Genomic DNA, 15,850 nt, shown 5'->3' with positions numbered 1-15,850 from the left:
TCAGTTCACGAACTAACCTGTCATCGCATTAGTTCCACTCAGGTTTGTAAGAAAGCCTGAAGACAGTTCATAACTCTAGAAGTTTCGGAATGACTACACATCTGAACTGCCTTCTGTAACTGCCATGATATTGGTGTCTACCCCTGGGGAGAAAATAAAAACCTGCATCTTCCCTTTTCAACTTGCATTACTACTTCTCCAATGTCAGGGTGTAATACAATAGTATACTACTGGATATTGTAATGACGAAGTTTCTTTCAAATTACATCAGACATACAATAATCCCTGGTGCTCTGTTTAGAAGAAAAATGCCTTAAACATACAAACTTTATTCTGAAAATGGATTGTCCATAAACCATTTAGAGACATCGTTTATATTGCAAACAAATTAAATCAACTACATACTCTACACTAACAACATGACATAAACATTTGCCTGTGGACTGAGACAGCCCAATGACAAGTCAATAGACTTAATTATTGATTAATTTCTGTTCCTATGGATATAAATTAGTATTTATTTGAAATTATAATGATCAATTACTTGTGCTGGCTACTACAGAGATAAAGGAAAACCCCAGTAAGCTTACCTACTTCTAGACAGCACTGGTATAATGATATTCTAAAAGGAAGTTACCTCCTGAAACAACACAGTCTTTTTCCCTGATAAAAAACTTTAAAGAAAACACAAACATGATAATCCCACTGCAAGAAAAAGCATTTATAAAAGTATTTGGATATGTTACTGTATACTTTAACTCAAAACAGACAAAATACACTTCCTAGACAGTTATTAAAAATTAAAATTGATGAACGAGTGGTGAGAAACTTAGAAAACACTGTAAGATCAAAACAATCCAGTTCTATTTTAATTAGAGGGAAGAGAGAGTATTTTTTATGTTCCAGACTAACTATAAAAAATAAGACATAAAATAACCAATATATTTAAAATAATATACCTACTTGCCAGTGATGGTCCTCCAAAGCTGGGCACCTGCAATTGTGGGAATGTAAGATGAAACACAATACAGTAAAACAGAAATAGTATAATTTTTTCTTTATTCATAAGGAACATTCAAATTTGGGACAAAATTAATAAGGAAGTCTCTGTAACAGTCAAAACAGGAAGGGTACATTAACTTAGAGTAACATTTCTTGAATTGTTTTCTGTAAACTTAACATACCAGTTAAAAATATAAATGGAAAAAATCAGTATCGTATATTGCTACATTTTCACACAGAAGGAGAAGATAACCAACGTAACTTACGCTTTACATCTACAAACTCACAACCACTTTCTATATTCCTTATGAATCTGTAATAGCCTTGCCATCTAGTGGCTGGCTGCAACTGTGAAGCAGCAACACAAAAGTGTCATACTGGGAAGAATTTTTTCCTGCTTTTCAGAGCGGCACTTCTTTGATTTCAAGTCATTACCACAAAATTTCTACAGTATTCTTCAAGAACATGATTGTTCTTGAACTCTGTGTACAATGCCATCAAATGCAATAGTAAAATAAAAAAAGTTAACTATAGTAAAATAATCATTCTACAAGCTGAGAAACACAGGTCTTCCCAGCCTCGTCTCTATGATGAATGGTTAAAAATTCACATAGGAATGGGAATGAAACACAAATGAAGATAGGATGGTATTCTTACTCTCAGCTTGGTCAAGATTGGTACATCTTGGATTTGGTCAATACAAAAATACTAGTAATTACACCTCAGAGACAACTTACATAAATCACCACCTTCCAGCTAGTGAGTTATAAACATTAGTGGTGATTTATACAACACTGAGTTTAAAAATCAAATTATGCTAAACTTTGTAAGTTGGTCTCTGAGCTTGTAGCACTCAGGCAGGAAACAGAATACCAGTGAAGATTCTGGAGAAGGCAATGACAAAAAAAAACCCTGTTTCAAAAAAAGGGTTTGAATAACTGCCGTAACTCAATAAGGAACAAAACGCTTTGGCAGTCAGAAATGACGTGGTAGTACATCAAAGAGGAATACCATGCTTCTCTGACACCTATTTCCTCCTTTTGCACTAGGTGCAGGTGATTTTTCAAACACTGCATGGGGATTCAATGTCAAACAAAAGGCAAAATAAGTCATTTAAAAAAAAAATAAATCTTTCTGGCAATGAAAATTGCAGACTGATGATGAGCATTTTGTCGAAGAATTTTCAAGATGGTAACGAAGCACAGGACAGGAATTTAACAACAACAAAAAAACCCCACCAACAGCCCAGCCAACAAACTCAAAATTCCTTTCGTAATTTGGCTGTATTCACATAAGACTTTATACGCATTGGAAACTATAAAGTAGAAAAAAAAATACTGCTCACTTCTTATTTCAACTGTGCTAAGATAGGATCTTTCTCCATCTATTTACAAAGTTGACCAATTTATATTGGGTCTCCCAAACTTTCCTACAATTATGTGATTAGAGTAATGTCAGAAGTAGGAATGTTTAGGAAAACATTTTTTAGTTTAGTAAAGGATGCATTTTCAGATCTAGCAGTTAACAAACAAGAATGATTGTTCACTGATATAAATTACATTCATGCCAAAACAAATTTCCTAATGCCTTTTCTGTAAAATACAGCAACATTTAATTGATAGATAGATTTAATATCTATCATCATAGATATATTATTTTTCTCTGAAATTAGCCAATACTTTTACAATAATCACAATATCAAAGTGGCTTTAATAATTAACTAACATGCTCTGAATCACAGGTGTTTAAGCAAGGACCTCTGCTGGTACACTGCCTTACCTTTGATCCTCGAGAATACCAAATCCTTTATTATCTGAAGAACTAGCACTGCAAGGATTATGAGAGAAGTCAGATGATACACTCTCCAAGGGGTCAGTGCAACAAACCTAGAAGGTCAAGAAGAAATAAATATTGAACACTTTTACTTATTGGAAGTATACGTAAACTGATAGCTGCTATTAGTACTGAAAATAAAGAGAAAAAGAAATAGACTGATGTTACATTAATTGAATTTAGTTTCTCCCCACAACCTCTTCATATGAAGCAAACACTGAGAGCTCCCAGCATGGCAGACCCATGTAAAGATGCAAATGCTAAATATACATTGAGCTCGTAATAGATTTTTGTTCACAATTTTATCTAAGCACAGAAAACAAAATATTATTGCATAGGACATATTACTTTTAAAATTACAGTTTTATTAACATATATTGTCTTGCACAACAATTTTCTTTTTTATTTACATACAAAAAAGGTTAGACATTTTCTTGTGTTTCCTATAGTATTTATGTTCACAGAAGATTATTTAAAAGATGAGGTAAAACTGTATCATTCATGGCATAATACTCAAACTTGCCTTCGTAATGAGCTTTTGTGAATTTTGTTTTCTATTACATAAAAATTTTAGAACATGTCTAGTCAAGTCAAACAGACTCAGAACGTATGATTTATAATCTCATGCACTGCTGAACTTGCTATCCTGGTGTGTTTGGAGATTAGCTCTTCTATCTGTTTTACTGACAAATACCTTAATTCAGAAAAAAGGATCAGAAGCATATAAGAATTAAAATTCAATTAAATAAAAAAGCTAGAGTATTTTAACAGCTTGTTTCAAGCACATAAAGCCAGAGACCTGAATACAGATAATAAGCACATTAGTATCTCTTTCAAAGTAAAAGCTAAAATTATTAACTTAAAAAAAAAAAAGTTGAGGATAGCCAAAACCAGTAAGAAGCCACTGTCCACGGCAGTGGATCAAATAAGAATACCAACCAAAACAAAATTGTACAAAGCTGGGAGGTTTCCAACAAACTTCTAATATTTGAAAACAGGGAGACTGGCCACCCAACTAGTCACTGCTGCAAAATTTTTCTGCAAGGAACGGGACGGGAAGCGAAAAGGAGTAGCGAGCATGGCCTCTGGAGGAAGCCAAGAGACACCCTTTGAGCGTACTTCGATTTTAAAACTAAAATTGACTTACAGAGGTTTCTAACAAGCTCAGGACACACCACAGTTCTGGAAAACTGCTCCAGTATTCCTTGCAATCCTCAAAAACCAGGATTGCATCAAAGAAAGTATCCATGCCACTGATTTTCACATTTAACACAAATACATAATGCCCAATCACCCTGAGCAGACCAGGATATGATTTCCAATACAAACAGCTAAATTGACTCTGAAAGTTTTTTCTGAATATGAAGGGCTTCTACATCTGTGCAGCATTAGAATTGTAAGATTACTTTATAAAAAAAAAAAACAACTCAGCAAAACCCAAGTATGAAATCAGTACTTCTGTATGATTTCAGCCAGCTCAAGAAGAGCAATAGAGATGTTTAGAGAAAAAAAGATCACAAGGTAAGCTCTTTCAAAGCTGCCCAAGCACAGCTCATTAAATCAAAACTCCTAACAGCTTTGCATCATGTTGTTCCGCTATTTCTCTTGGTGATAATCTACGCCATTAAAACATCCTTGATTCTGTTCAAGGATCAAGTTTAACTGCACCGAAGACTTTGCTTAACCTGTTTATTTAACTTATTGATAATGAAGGAGAGGAAGTGATGTGATACTGTAGAGAAAAAATAAAATGAAGAATTTTTCATACAACTTCTAGGTAGCAGAAGTTTGTAACAAATATAGACCTTTAAGTTATGTGGGCTCAATAACATGTCTATTCTATATGTTCTTTGTGGTGTTTATGCATTAACATTTTACAGAATCAAAGTATGCCCTGACTTAGCAATTGTCACTGGCCTGTCCTCAGTGGTTTAAAGAAGTACATTGATACTGGAATTTATGTATGTGTGTGTTAAGGTATGTGCATACATACAGACACATTTTACTGGTTGTTAAGGGTAAGATCAGATGTTTACCAAGAAGGTTGAGCCTGTCTTTCCAAGGACAGAACGTTTGACCTACTTCAAGCTCACAACTACACCACGCTCCTAGTTTCACTGTAATCACAGCTGTCACCTGCTGTTAAAAACAATTGCACTAATGAGGACGAGGATTAGCAAACGAGGATTAACAAGGTAGCATCCTCTCTGAAAGATGCTTCCGAGTCATGTCATTCTACCTTCTCAATATGGCAGTCTTTCTGCTCCATCGCTTTTGAGGAAAAAAACCTGTAATCTAGTTGGAGCAGCTAATGTAGTAGACGAACAAGGGCTCTTCTCTTCTTTGGAGAGCTTTGCGTTGTTCTGACTGGACTTCCCATGCCCATTATTAGCTGTCACGCTCCTTCCTTCCCTGCTTCAGCACTCTATTTACACTGTGCTCGTTGCAAGACAGACCATCTCGTATGAATCCCATCACAGTCAGCCCGCAGGTGCTCCAGCAATACAGATTAGCAAAACTGTCTGCAAGCCACGTGAGACAGATCTACGTCCTTGAAGCCCTTACTGGTTAAAAGCCGACAAGGTGCCCCCATTGCAGGGTTTTATTTTTTGAGCACTTCTACCATGACTCATCAAAAAATGCCAGGATTTGAAAACCACTTACTATGCTAACAGTGGCAGGATTCAAAATTCTTATAGGAATTATCAACTTGATGCATAGCAACCAGACTAACAATGTGTTCCAGTGATATTTTTGCTCATTATTAGGAGTCAGGCTTTTTTCCCCCGCTTCTTTTTTAAGGAAAAGAACAGAGTTTGCTTAAGTATTTCTAACACACACACACCTATCTGACAAAATTGAAAGGCTCCAGAATGACATCATCATATACTGCACAACAATATTTCTGTTTAGTAGAAGAATGAACAGCTATATTTATTCAACAAACTTTTATGCTCTCTTTTTAAGCAATAAACATAATGGACCAGATTTCAAATGGTTTCATTTCTTCTACAAGTGGTGTGGAAGTAACAACCAGTGCCCTGGTTGGCACAGAGCAGTCAAGTCGAAGAGCTACTGGAGGCAGTAAGCTGTTGGCAGGCCACTACGGAGTGTGGTCTCCAAAATTTGACTGGGTTAGCAGCTGAGCACCTTGATCTGACCTTTGAGGAGGGGTTCAGACTAGCTGACCTCCTGTTGTAGGTTCCAACATACACTCTTCTATGCAGGAAGAAGGTAGGCTTGATGGAGCCAAGCCTGCTGCTGAACTCATGAAACCATGATTATAATAAGAAATAGGAGAGACATTTAACTATTGACTGTTAGGATACTTAAGCAGTGGTTGCCCACAGAGGTTGTGGAATTTCCATCCTGGAGGCTGTCAAGACAAAACCCTGAGCAAGCTGTTCTGAATCAGGCACTGATCTTTTTTGAGCTGGAGGCTGCACTAGAGACCTCCCAAGGCCCCTAACAACCTGAACTATATTTTTATTCTATGACTATTTTAGTCTACGAAAAGTGGCTGGCAAATCGTTTTTCTGTAAAATGCTGAACTTAGAACTTTCAGGCATAATAGTTTCTATTTCTTGGCCTGGTTGTACTGCAACCTGACTGAAATGATTCTAGACAGCAAAATTAAGAGTAAACACTTGACTACTTCCACAATTACAAGTCAAAATTCTTCAACTGTGTAACGGTAAACTCTTTCTATTGCATTTTTAAAATAATACATATATAGAGAACACCATTCTGAAACTCCACTGAGAGCTACCCTTCCTGCTCTTCAGCATTTCAGTCACCTTCACTTCTTCCTACCTACATACAATTACAGAGTGCAAAATCATTTTCTTAAATCCCTTAATGCAACTTCTCTTAGCAAGTCATGCTTCTTTATTTTTAGTGTCACACAGGTAAGTACGCATTGCCATTAATCTCTATTGCCTATTTGGAAATTGTTAAATTCAAATGTAACCTTTTCGGTATATTGGCAACCTCCATATTTTGCTAAAATGTTATATTTAAGTTCAAGAATCCTGCTCTGACTAAAAATAATAAAAAAAAAAGAATATCCTTTCAGTAAGCTTCCCATAGCCATGAAGGTCAAATGGAAAGAAACAATGGGACAATAAACGCAGCTGAAATCCCAATGGCAAAAGCAACACTGTACATAGTAGAAAAGCAACACATTAAAACTAATGATTAGGCCTAATCTGGTTAGAGAGCTCCATTACTTGTTCCTGGAGGTGACAGTATCTAATATAGCATCACCTAAAGACAGAAAAGTACCCTAAGGTAACTCGTCCTTCTTGTCTTTTCTCTAACTCTTTACAATATGGCATGGTCATATGTCAGTACTGACCAGATATGTTAACCAACACACCAACTCATCCATTGGATCTGTTATACCAAGTAGCCACCTCTCAGTGCAGAGCTCCTGGGACAATTAAGTGCACAAAGCTGACGGCAGAGAGTCTTTCAAGTGGCTCGAGCCAGCTAAGAAACTTCAGAGGCAAACACTGTCACACAATACTGCAGTCTGTAAACATAATGGACTCTTACAGGGCATGGCAAAAAGCTATTTTTAATGGTACTTGTGAGATACAGGGAAGGCACAGACCTACCAAACTGATTTAGAAGTTAAATATATCGATTTGATGATACACGCCTCATTTCAGCAGTGAAAGTATATTTTTTTACAACATATTCTAGAATTATGAATAACTTTGCAAACACAAACAATAAGAAAATATTTCATCAAGAATTAAACAATTCAGATTAACAGCAGCCAGAGCTAGTTATTTCTGGAAAGCCTCAGCAGGTATACTTTTAATAACCATCTAGCCTTAGATGAATTCCAGAAATAACCACACAAATACATAAAAGCTGTGAATAATACAGACACAAAAACGGAGTTCTGCTTTACCATCAGCTATTACGACATGTTTATTGGCTGTATGAAAGATTTTTGGACTTCAGTTCAGTGCTCAAACACGTATTTACATCTCAAAACCAGAGCCCAAACTCTTCAGAGTATTTTTGTGGTGTTTTAAATACCATAGGTTCGTATATACTTGTTTCCTCACTGAACACTGAGGTAAAAATGCACTAAACACCTTCCAGCCATAGTTTTCCACAGAACCAGTCATGTTCCGTACGACATGGCTATGATGCACCACCGAATAAAAGTGAGAACAGCTCCAAACGAGGTACCTGCACGCACGTGTGGGCTATGACATAAACCAGCTAGAGAACGGCTCTCACCTGTACAGACCAAATATCTCTAGGGCATTTTGAGAATGCTCAACTGCCAACAAGGGATATTCCGCCTTTTTTATCTGCTAATTTTAAGTATGCCTACTCCTGCTCTTCCAGGGAACTGCCTAACACTGTTTCAGACAGACGTCTACAGTGATGGCATGCAGATAAGGAAAAAATGTGGTCATAACTGTTTCCTGGTGGTAACTGTTTCCTGCTTGGAGCTGAACATAGACCATTCTTCCACGCTTACTGCTGGAGTGATCAGCACCAGTCTGGCTGCAACAAATTCTGATGCCTATCTTGACCAAAAGGTCTGGGGAAGGGCAGTAGGGTTAGTTTTCTTCTAAACACAGCATGAAATGCACTTCCTGAAGAACACTGCTGAAATACTCTGCAAAGGCAGCATCAGAAAGCTCCTGCTCTTACTGATCACTGGCTTTGTCTGCCCCTTCTGAATCACCTGTAAATGAAGAAGCAATAATATATATTAAATTCAACTATATTTTATTTAAAGATAATTTAACACTTTGACTCTCCTGATTGAAAAAACATCCCAAAGCACGTTTACAAAACTTGTTTTTTACACCTATTAAACATTTTACACCTATTAAACTGATTCTAAAAGAATTGCTCTTAGATGTAAAAAATTTTCATATTAAGCTTCTGTAAATATCAAAATGCAGTATCTATAAATATTAAAAGCCAAATGCTCAAGTATTCAACACATTTGAAATCCAAACCTCAATAATCAGTATTTTTCCTGTTGTTCCTTTAGTAGATCTTGGTCTGAGCCGAAGTATTTAGACACTTGTTCAAGAATTACAGTGCAAAAATCCTTTCCCCATCCCTGCCCAAAATGTGTAAATACTCACTTAAGGCAGAACAAGTTATGCATGCTTTTTTGATAGAATCTGTTTATAGAATAGAATTTTGTAGAATTTTATTGTATTTATATAGTATTTAACTGTCAATCTGCATGTTTGAAAGATACACAAAAACTGTGGTACTGAAGATTCCCTGTTGCAGAGAGGGAAACATACTACATGTAACGAAATACATTTGCATATGTGCTGTCAAAAATTTTAGAATGAACAAAGACTTTATAAATTCTGACAAATCTCCTCATCCCTACAGAAAGCATAACTTTTTTAATAAAATAATTTCAAAAACTATTTACTCTACATCTTACGTTAATCCAGATTTAAAATACCCGCACCACCACTTTGGGTACCTGGCAGCTTGAACTCAAATAGCCGTATATCTATTTAGCTGAAAACATGTGAAATATTGTAACAGAATGCTTCTTAAAACACGTACATTTAAAAATGTTTAAAATTATTTTCAATTTAATGGAGAAAACCAAGTTTCTGTACAGACCTAAATTAGGAAGAAACACCTTTTTCACTTACAGTTTTTTCTAAGTAAGAATGCCACCCAAGGACTTAGGTATCTACTTTTTTATATTTTAATTAATTTTTTAATGAAATATTTCAAACAGAATAGAATGAAGACCTGGAAAGCAGCTGATTTGTGACTCGTGTGCCAACCAGCAATGAGTTTCCCATTGGATAGTGTGCAGAAGAAGCATGTTTATTAATTCTAAAACTTGCAGTGTTTTCTTTAATTCTTTCTTTGTTAAGACAAAGACAAAGAAGTCATCAACCTTTTATTAAAGAAAGAAGCTTATTAGTTAGGTTTTATTCAAAAGATTAGGATTGTATTTATTCAGTCAGAAAGTACAGATCAAATCAAACCTGGACAGCTGTTTTTTAGAAAATCTTCTAGAATTTATTAGGAATAAAGATTTTGGAATAATAAATAAATCTCTGGTCGTAAGAAACAAGACTCCCACAAACTTAAACTACTATTACTTTGACAGCCACTTGTAGAAATAGTTCCAGTTGCATATTCTCTCTACCCCAGCTACAAGAAATGACATTTTAAACTTATAAATATGTCTAAATAAAAATGAAAACAGTACAATTCTCTAAGCAAAAATATTAGAAGAATCTTTAAAATGCTTTGCATTTAATCACCAAAGAGAAATCTGCTTATGAACTGATAAACTTGGAAGTATATTGGTGGTCTGGGAAACAGGATCAAGTCAATAATAAAATGACATGTAGCAAAATTATCTCATGCTATTTGCAAGGAAACCTCTTGGGGAATGCAGTAGTTAGAATCATGTTTCAACATTTGTGGCTTGTGGATCAGATTTACTGTAACCTATTGCATCCAGATAGGCATATAAAATAAAATAACAAAACAAGCAGGAAGTTTAAATGACCTAAACGACACACCTTCTGAATCTACCAGGACATCAAATGCTACTGTCGCTTCAGTGACAACAGGGGATGGTATTTCCATGGAAGTTAAAATTATTTTGAATTAAACACATAATATCAAATAACGTGGCTTCCTTTATTTTTCTAGAAATGTGCCCAGATGACCTTAATTAACCTGTACTCTGGCAAAGTACAGAAGAAATCTTAATCCCATTTTCTCCTACAGTAGCAGCAGTTTGATGTTAAACAATCCACCTCTACCATGCTGCCCTAAATCTCCTTTTCTTTAATGCTCTCATTAGTCCTGTAACATCTACCATGGAGTATGGCATATCCTCCTAAAACTTCCATTGTTCTCAAAATTCTACTTACTATTTGAAAAGCCTCGTTATTTTGAGTTAATACATGAAGAAACTAGTTGTCTTAAAAATAAACCAATACTTCAGACACAGAACTTGTAAGTTTTAGTCAGAAAGAATAAACCCAAGTCATGCTGCAATTTGTCTATTCTCCTTTGTTCAGGATTTCCATCTTCCACCAAGTCCTCATCCTGGATTTGGTCCCAAATTGTTCAGTAATGCTTGCCTTCCCTCAGACCCTCAATTATCCCATCTGATTTCTTCCCTCATTGATCCTGTTTTCATCTTGCTGGTTGAAAAAAATGCTGTAAACTGTCCAGGTTTTTATGTAACACTGTCTGGCTCTTGAACAATGTCAATTTTCCTTCCTGTAAACCAATCTCAGCCAAAACTATGCAGAATGTCACTAAAAAGCTCTTCAGATAATGACTTTAAATTTTTTTGCTAACTAAATGAAATTAACTTTCTGTTCCACTTTTCTACCTCCAAAGCCTCCAAAATTTTTAGTACTTTGTACTGGAAAAGTGAACATAAGCTTATAACTGCCTGAGTGAAAACAAGTAGACTGTCAAATTATATCACAACTTGTGTTACCATTGGAAATTTAGCTTTACTTGAGAAAGAATATTTTTGAATATCACCTTCTGGGGGGAGGTGTGAGGAAAAAAGCAAGCTAGAAACATTCTTTTTAAGCTTGCAGACAAACAGCAAATTACTGTACTGTAGCTGGGTATAATAAAATAATTACAATACCAGTAAGTTACAACAGCTTGGTAAAAGGCAGCAAATAAAGCAAGTTAAGACTATCAGACCAGAAGAAACAAACCAGCATCCATGTAAGAAACCCATTCATGTGGATGCACAGTGAATTTCAAAGCTGTCGAAGCCAGATTTTTTTCCTTCTCTTTTCTGATAATGAACGTATCATAATTACAAAAGAAATACATCCATACATGACCTATCCTACTACCTTTATTTAAGGGATAAGGGATAGAAACGCTTATTGGGGTGTGAGGCAGAATTGCAATCTATATTTAACTGTTCACTTGTGTGTTATCCTGATATTTTGGATTTTGGAAAAGTAATCCCAAAATGACTAAAAATGTAGCTCCAAGATTACATATATAACAAAGATAGCTGAAGACTGAAATTCAAAACCACATTTAGCATCTGGTTTCCATAAGAAGAAAAACATTTTGTCAAAGAAACATAGACATGTTTTCCTAACTTGGGAGATGATATTACAAATTTAAGATACTGATCTGAAGGCCAACATACTACAAACTGGCCTCAAAATGTCAATACCCCCTCTTACTCCAACTCACTTAATTTTCATGCATTTTTCTTTAGGTTTTGAATTCTCAGCTTTCTTTTATTCCAATTCTCACTGAATTTAGTTTGGTAATCTCCCTCCTGTCCACTGCCACTGATGAATTTATATATTCTAAATGAAAGCAGGTATTTCGAACCAAGTATTTGCTTCCTAAGGATTTAAATCTGGGCACAATTAATTCTTTCTGTATTAATTTTGCTCGGTATGCTCTGAGTGTGGTTTTGGGAAAGCTTAAGTCTGAGAGGAGGGAGAAAAAAGGGATTCTGATACAGCTGAATTACTGTGTAAACTGAATTAAAGCAACAGGGAATAAAATACTTACATATTGCAATTTGCAATTTCAATACCTGGACTCATCAAAAAGCCACAGTTGTTTAAGTAAAATTAAAAGCTGAATTTACATAGCATATACAATCCATACAGAGTCTTTGTGAATTTCTTGCTAATGACATCTTGTGGCATGCTGGTAATGAGAAGTGGTTTGGATGGATAAAAGCTGCATGATCCTTGCACAAGGACTAAGTAAGTCCCTTAAAGAAGGGATGACACAAATGGCTGGGGGGAAGCAACCACCAACCTCGCAACCTGCAGGCAGTACTGCTACACTGATGGAGAAACACTAGTGATCACCACAGCAGCCTTCTAGGAATAACATCACTAGCATAAGATGACTACCTCATACAGACAAGACCAAGAAGAAAGTAACATTTTGCAAGCAGTGGAATTCCTAAGGTCCAGGATGCCAAGTTCACTAAGGTGTCCTGTTTGAGCAATTCCCGGAGCACTACATTTCCAGTGGTACCCACGGTCCATGTTGATATCAGACACAAATTTACAGTCCCCTTTCTCAAACACTGGAAATGGAACATAATGACATAGCCATAGCAAACACAGAAGGGTTATGAACAGCTACACAAGCGTGGCTGCTGCATCTCTAATAGGTCAGCTTCTTTCTCATAACAAAGAATAAAAATCCACATGCAGGCAGACACTGTGTATGCACACTGCTCTAAATGCCAGAAACCTTGCTCTATAGGCAAGCTATCCATGCAGATGTAGTAGTGACACCATTCACAGCTCGTGTGTAAATACCTGAAAGAAATGCTCCAATAACAAATCTTAAGCAAATCGGACACTTAAAACACACCAAACCTCTAAACTCTGAATATGTTTTTGTTACTAACATTTAAATAGCAATTAGATTTTATATCTGGAATAACCTTCCTACCACACTCTTTACCCGATGCAATGCACATGGCCAGTTCAGATACAAGAAATATTGTTTCCTCTCTTGATTAACTGATTCTCCCATTAAAAAAAAAATAATAATTCATTAGGTCTGAGACCAAACAAAACTAAAAGAATCTGAGTGTGGATGGTGACAAAAGACACTATTTGTAATGGTAAGTTTGGCCACCACCATACCTGTCTAAATCAAGGAATTACACTTGTCTTTTACACAGTTGATTAGTTAATTTGTTCATCCTGTACAGTAACATCATATAACATTGTTAACAACAGACCTGCAGAAACATACAAATTTGTATATCAGAAAGCATGTAAAAATCCTCAGAGACAGATCTGGCTTTGGGCTAGCAATAAGAATAGCAAACAGGGTAACACAACAAAGTCATTCCACAAGGAGAGAGAAACAGAGAAAAGATCTATTACATCTTAGTCTTCCTACTGCCTCTCTTCCCAAGAAACTATGGAAATCAGTCATTTGGGCAATCCGTGACTAGGTGCAACTGGTGCATCTAAGGATGACCTTGCAGACATTTATCGTGTTTGAAACTACTATCTGCAAATGTAAAACATATTTGAAACTAATCTCTGCAAACTATAAAAGGCATATAACAGCACAAAATTACTAAAAAAAAACCCTCGCTTGTCCCCCTGACCTCATAAAAACATTTAAGACGACAGATTGGGAGAACAAAAATGAAAAGCTGCCACTAATCGCCCTACCCCATACACACACACAAAAAGTAATAATCAGGCTAGAATATTAGCTTAAAATTCAAGATCGACTGTTAATATTTGTCTAAGATTAAACCTAAGATTGAAAGTTATCAGTCAGCAGCCTAACACTCAGAATACCTGGACTAAACTTCTGGCACCAGCACAGAGTTTCTCTGCTCTTGGGCAAATTATTCACTTTTTCAATACTATACATGTAAAACAGGAAAAAAAAAAAAAAAATTCTTATTTCCCTCATGTGGTATTTTGACTTCAGTTTGTAAACAATCTACAGTGGAAAAGCAGAATCTGTATCATGTTTCAGATGATTAGGTGCTAAATAATATATATTTAGTCCTTGTTAATTCTAAAGATTTTTTCAGTAAGGCTCATTTGGGGTGAGGGCTTAAAGTTATTCATGGTGAATAAATAATGGAAGTGATAAGTGATAAACGCTTTTTTCAATAACCAGATTTATTTTACTTTAACTTCCAGCCTTGTTTTATTAATTTTTGAGAAAATGTTACGAAATATTAGTTCACTAAATATGCCAGTATATATTGGGTCGGCTTTTGCAGCGTCTGAACCTTTATGTTAGAAATCCAAGGAATCTGAAAAATGGTACAGTACTGCCTAGTCTAAGAAGGTCCTGAAGTCACGATCAAGAACTACTTGCTTTAAGCCTTGTTAAAGAGTCCATGATGATTTGTAGAAATACTCAAAAAATGAAGGAAAGCAGAATGAAACTAAATTAGTAAATTTCTCCTACCTACAATTATTTCAGTAATAAACATTGAAAATGCATTGGTACACAGTACCACAGTTAAAAGATTACTTATGGGAAAGAGATTACAATCAAACAGATATTTAAAAAAAAAAAAGGATTTTGCGACAGGACATCACAGAAATAATTGACCCTCAGCAGCTCCTACTGCAACAGTTTACACATGAAATGTTTTGAATGGCATACACAGAAGAACCAAACTAACTGTGAGGGAAAACATGGTCCCACCAAAATTAAGGTGATGGGAGGAAGGAACTATCACTACTCTTCCAACATCTGGAAAACTGTAAAGTTATACTTCACCTCGTCTTCCTCCCTCTTCCACCAACATTACTGCTGATCCAGAGAGAGAAGTCTCCCACTCAGCAATACAGACTTCTCGACTTTGAGAAACACTGAGATCAGAGGCCCTACACGCTGGGAGCACAACTGCCTCTGCTTGGGGATAGGGATACTCGCAGGCACACGACGGAGAAAGACGAGGCACGTGAAGCACTAACTGGGCAACGTTCCTTCCACCCAGGCTGCGGGCAGCACGAAGCCCTGTCAGGAGAGACGTCGTGGGCAGCAGGGCCAAACTCCCGCTCCCGGTCCTGAAGCAGCAGCAACCGGCTGAGTCGTCACAAACCAGGCTGACCGGTTGGATTCTCAAACTGAGAAGAGGAGAAGCAGCAAACACGCTGCGCTGCAAACACTCACTATGCCAACACCAAAGCAGGGAAAGGCACAACCAGATTTAAACGACTGTTTCATTCTGAAGTGTCAGATTTCATAGGTTTGCTAACAAGATCTTTCCTGATGTTCTTCAGCCTCAAACCACAGAAGCTTACCAGCCATCATACCTGCTCCTATGTATTTCCTAGTTTGTCTCCACGTCTCATACCTCCCTGGCACCAGGACAGTCAGCTTCCTGCTGAGGTACACCACCACCACCAACATAAAAGCAATCCTTGCCCTGACTTTTCCCATTCTGACTCATCTTGACAGTAAGAAAGTAGAGTGAACTGTAAGTTTTGATACAGTAACTTCAACACTGATC

The 15,850-nt window shown here is 36.4% G+C and overlaps 1 protein-coding gene across 2 annotated transcripts in view; it reads right to left on the bottom strand.

Annotated features, from left to right (window-relative positions):
* Nucleotides 1-15,850, bottom strand: part of RETREG1 (reticulophagy regulator 1) — a 64,441-nt gene that overhangs the window by 46,746 nt on the left and 1,845 nt on the right. For both annotated transcript variants that reach the window (XM_086609032.1, XM_086609033.1), the window contains 2 exons: nt 2,782-2,888; nt 964-994 (listed from right to left, as the gene is read on the bottom strand). In XM_086609032.1, the coding sequence (XP_086465158.1) occupies nt 964-994; nt 2,782-2,888 (138 nt within the window). The remainder of the gene's footprint in view (nt 1-963; nt 995-2,781; nt 2,889-15,850) is intronic.

The sequence above is a fragment of the Tauraco erythrolophus genome, chromosome 3 (assembly GCF_009769465.1).
Source record: "Tauraco erythrolophus isolate bTauEry1 chromosome 3, bTauEry1.pri, whole genome shotgun sequence".
NCBI classification, from domain to species: domain Eukaryota; kingdom Metazoa; phylum Chordata; class Aves; order Musophagiformes; family Musophagidae; genus Tauraco; species Tauraco erythrolophus.
The sequence above is the reverse complement of the archived record's forward strand: the minus strand, read 5'-3'. Positions and strand labels throughout refer to the sequence as shown.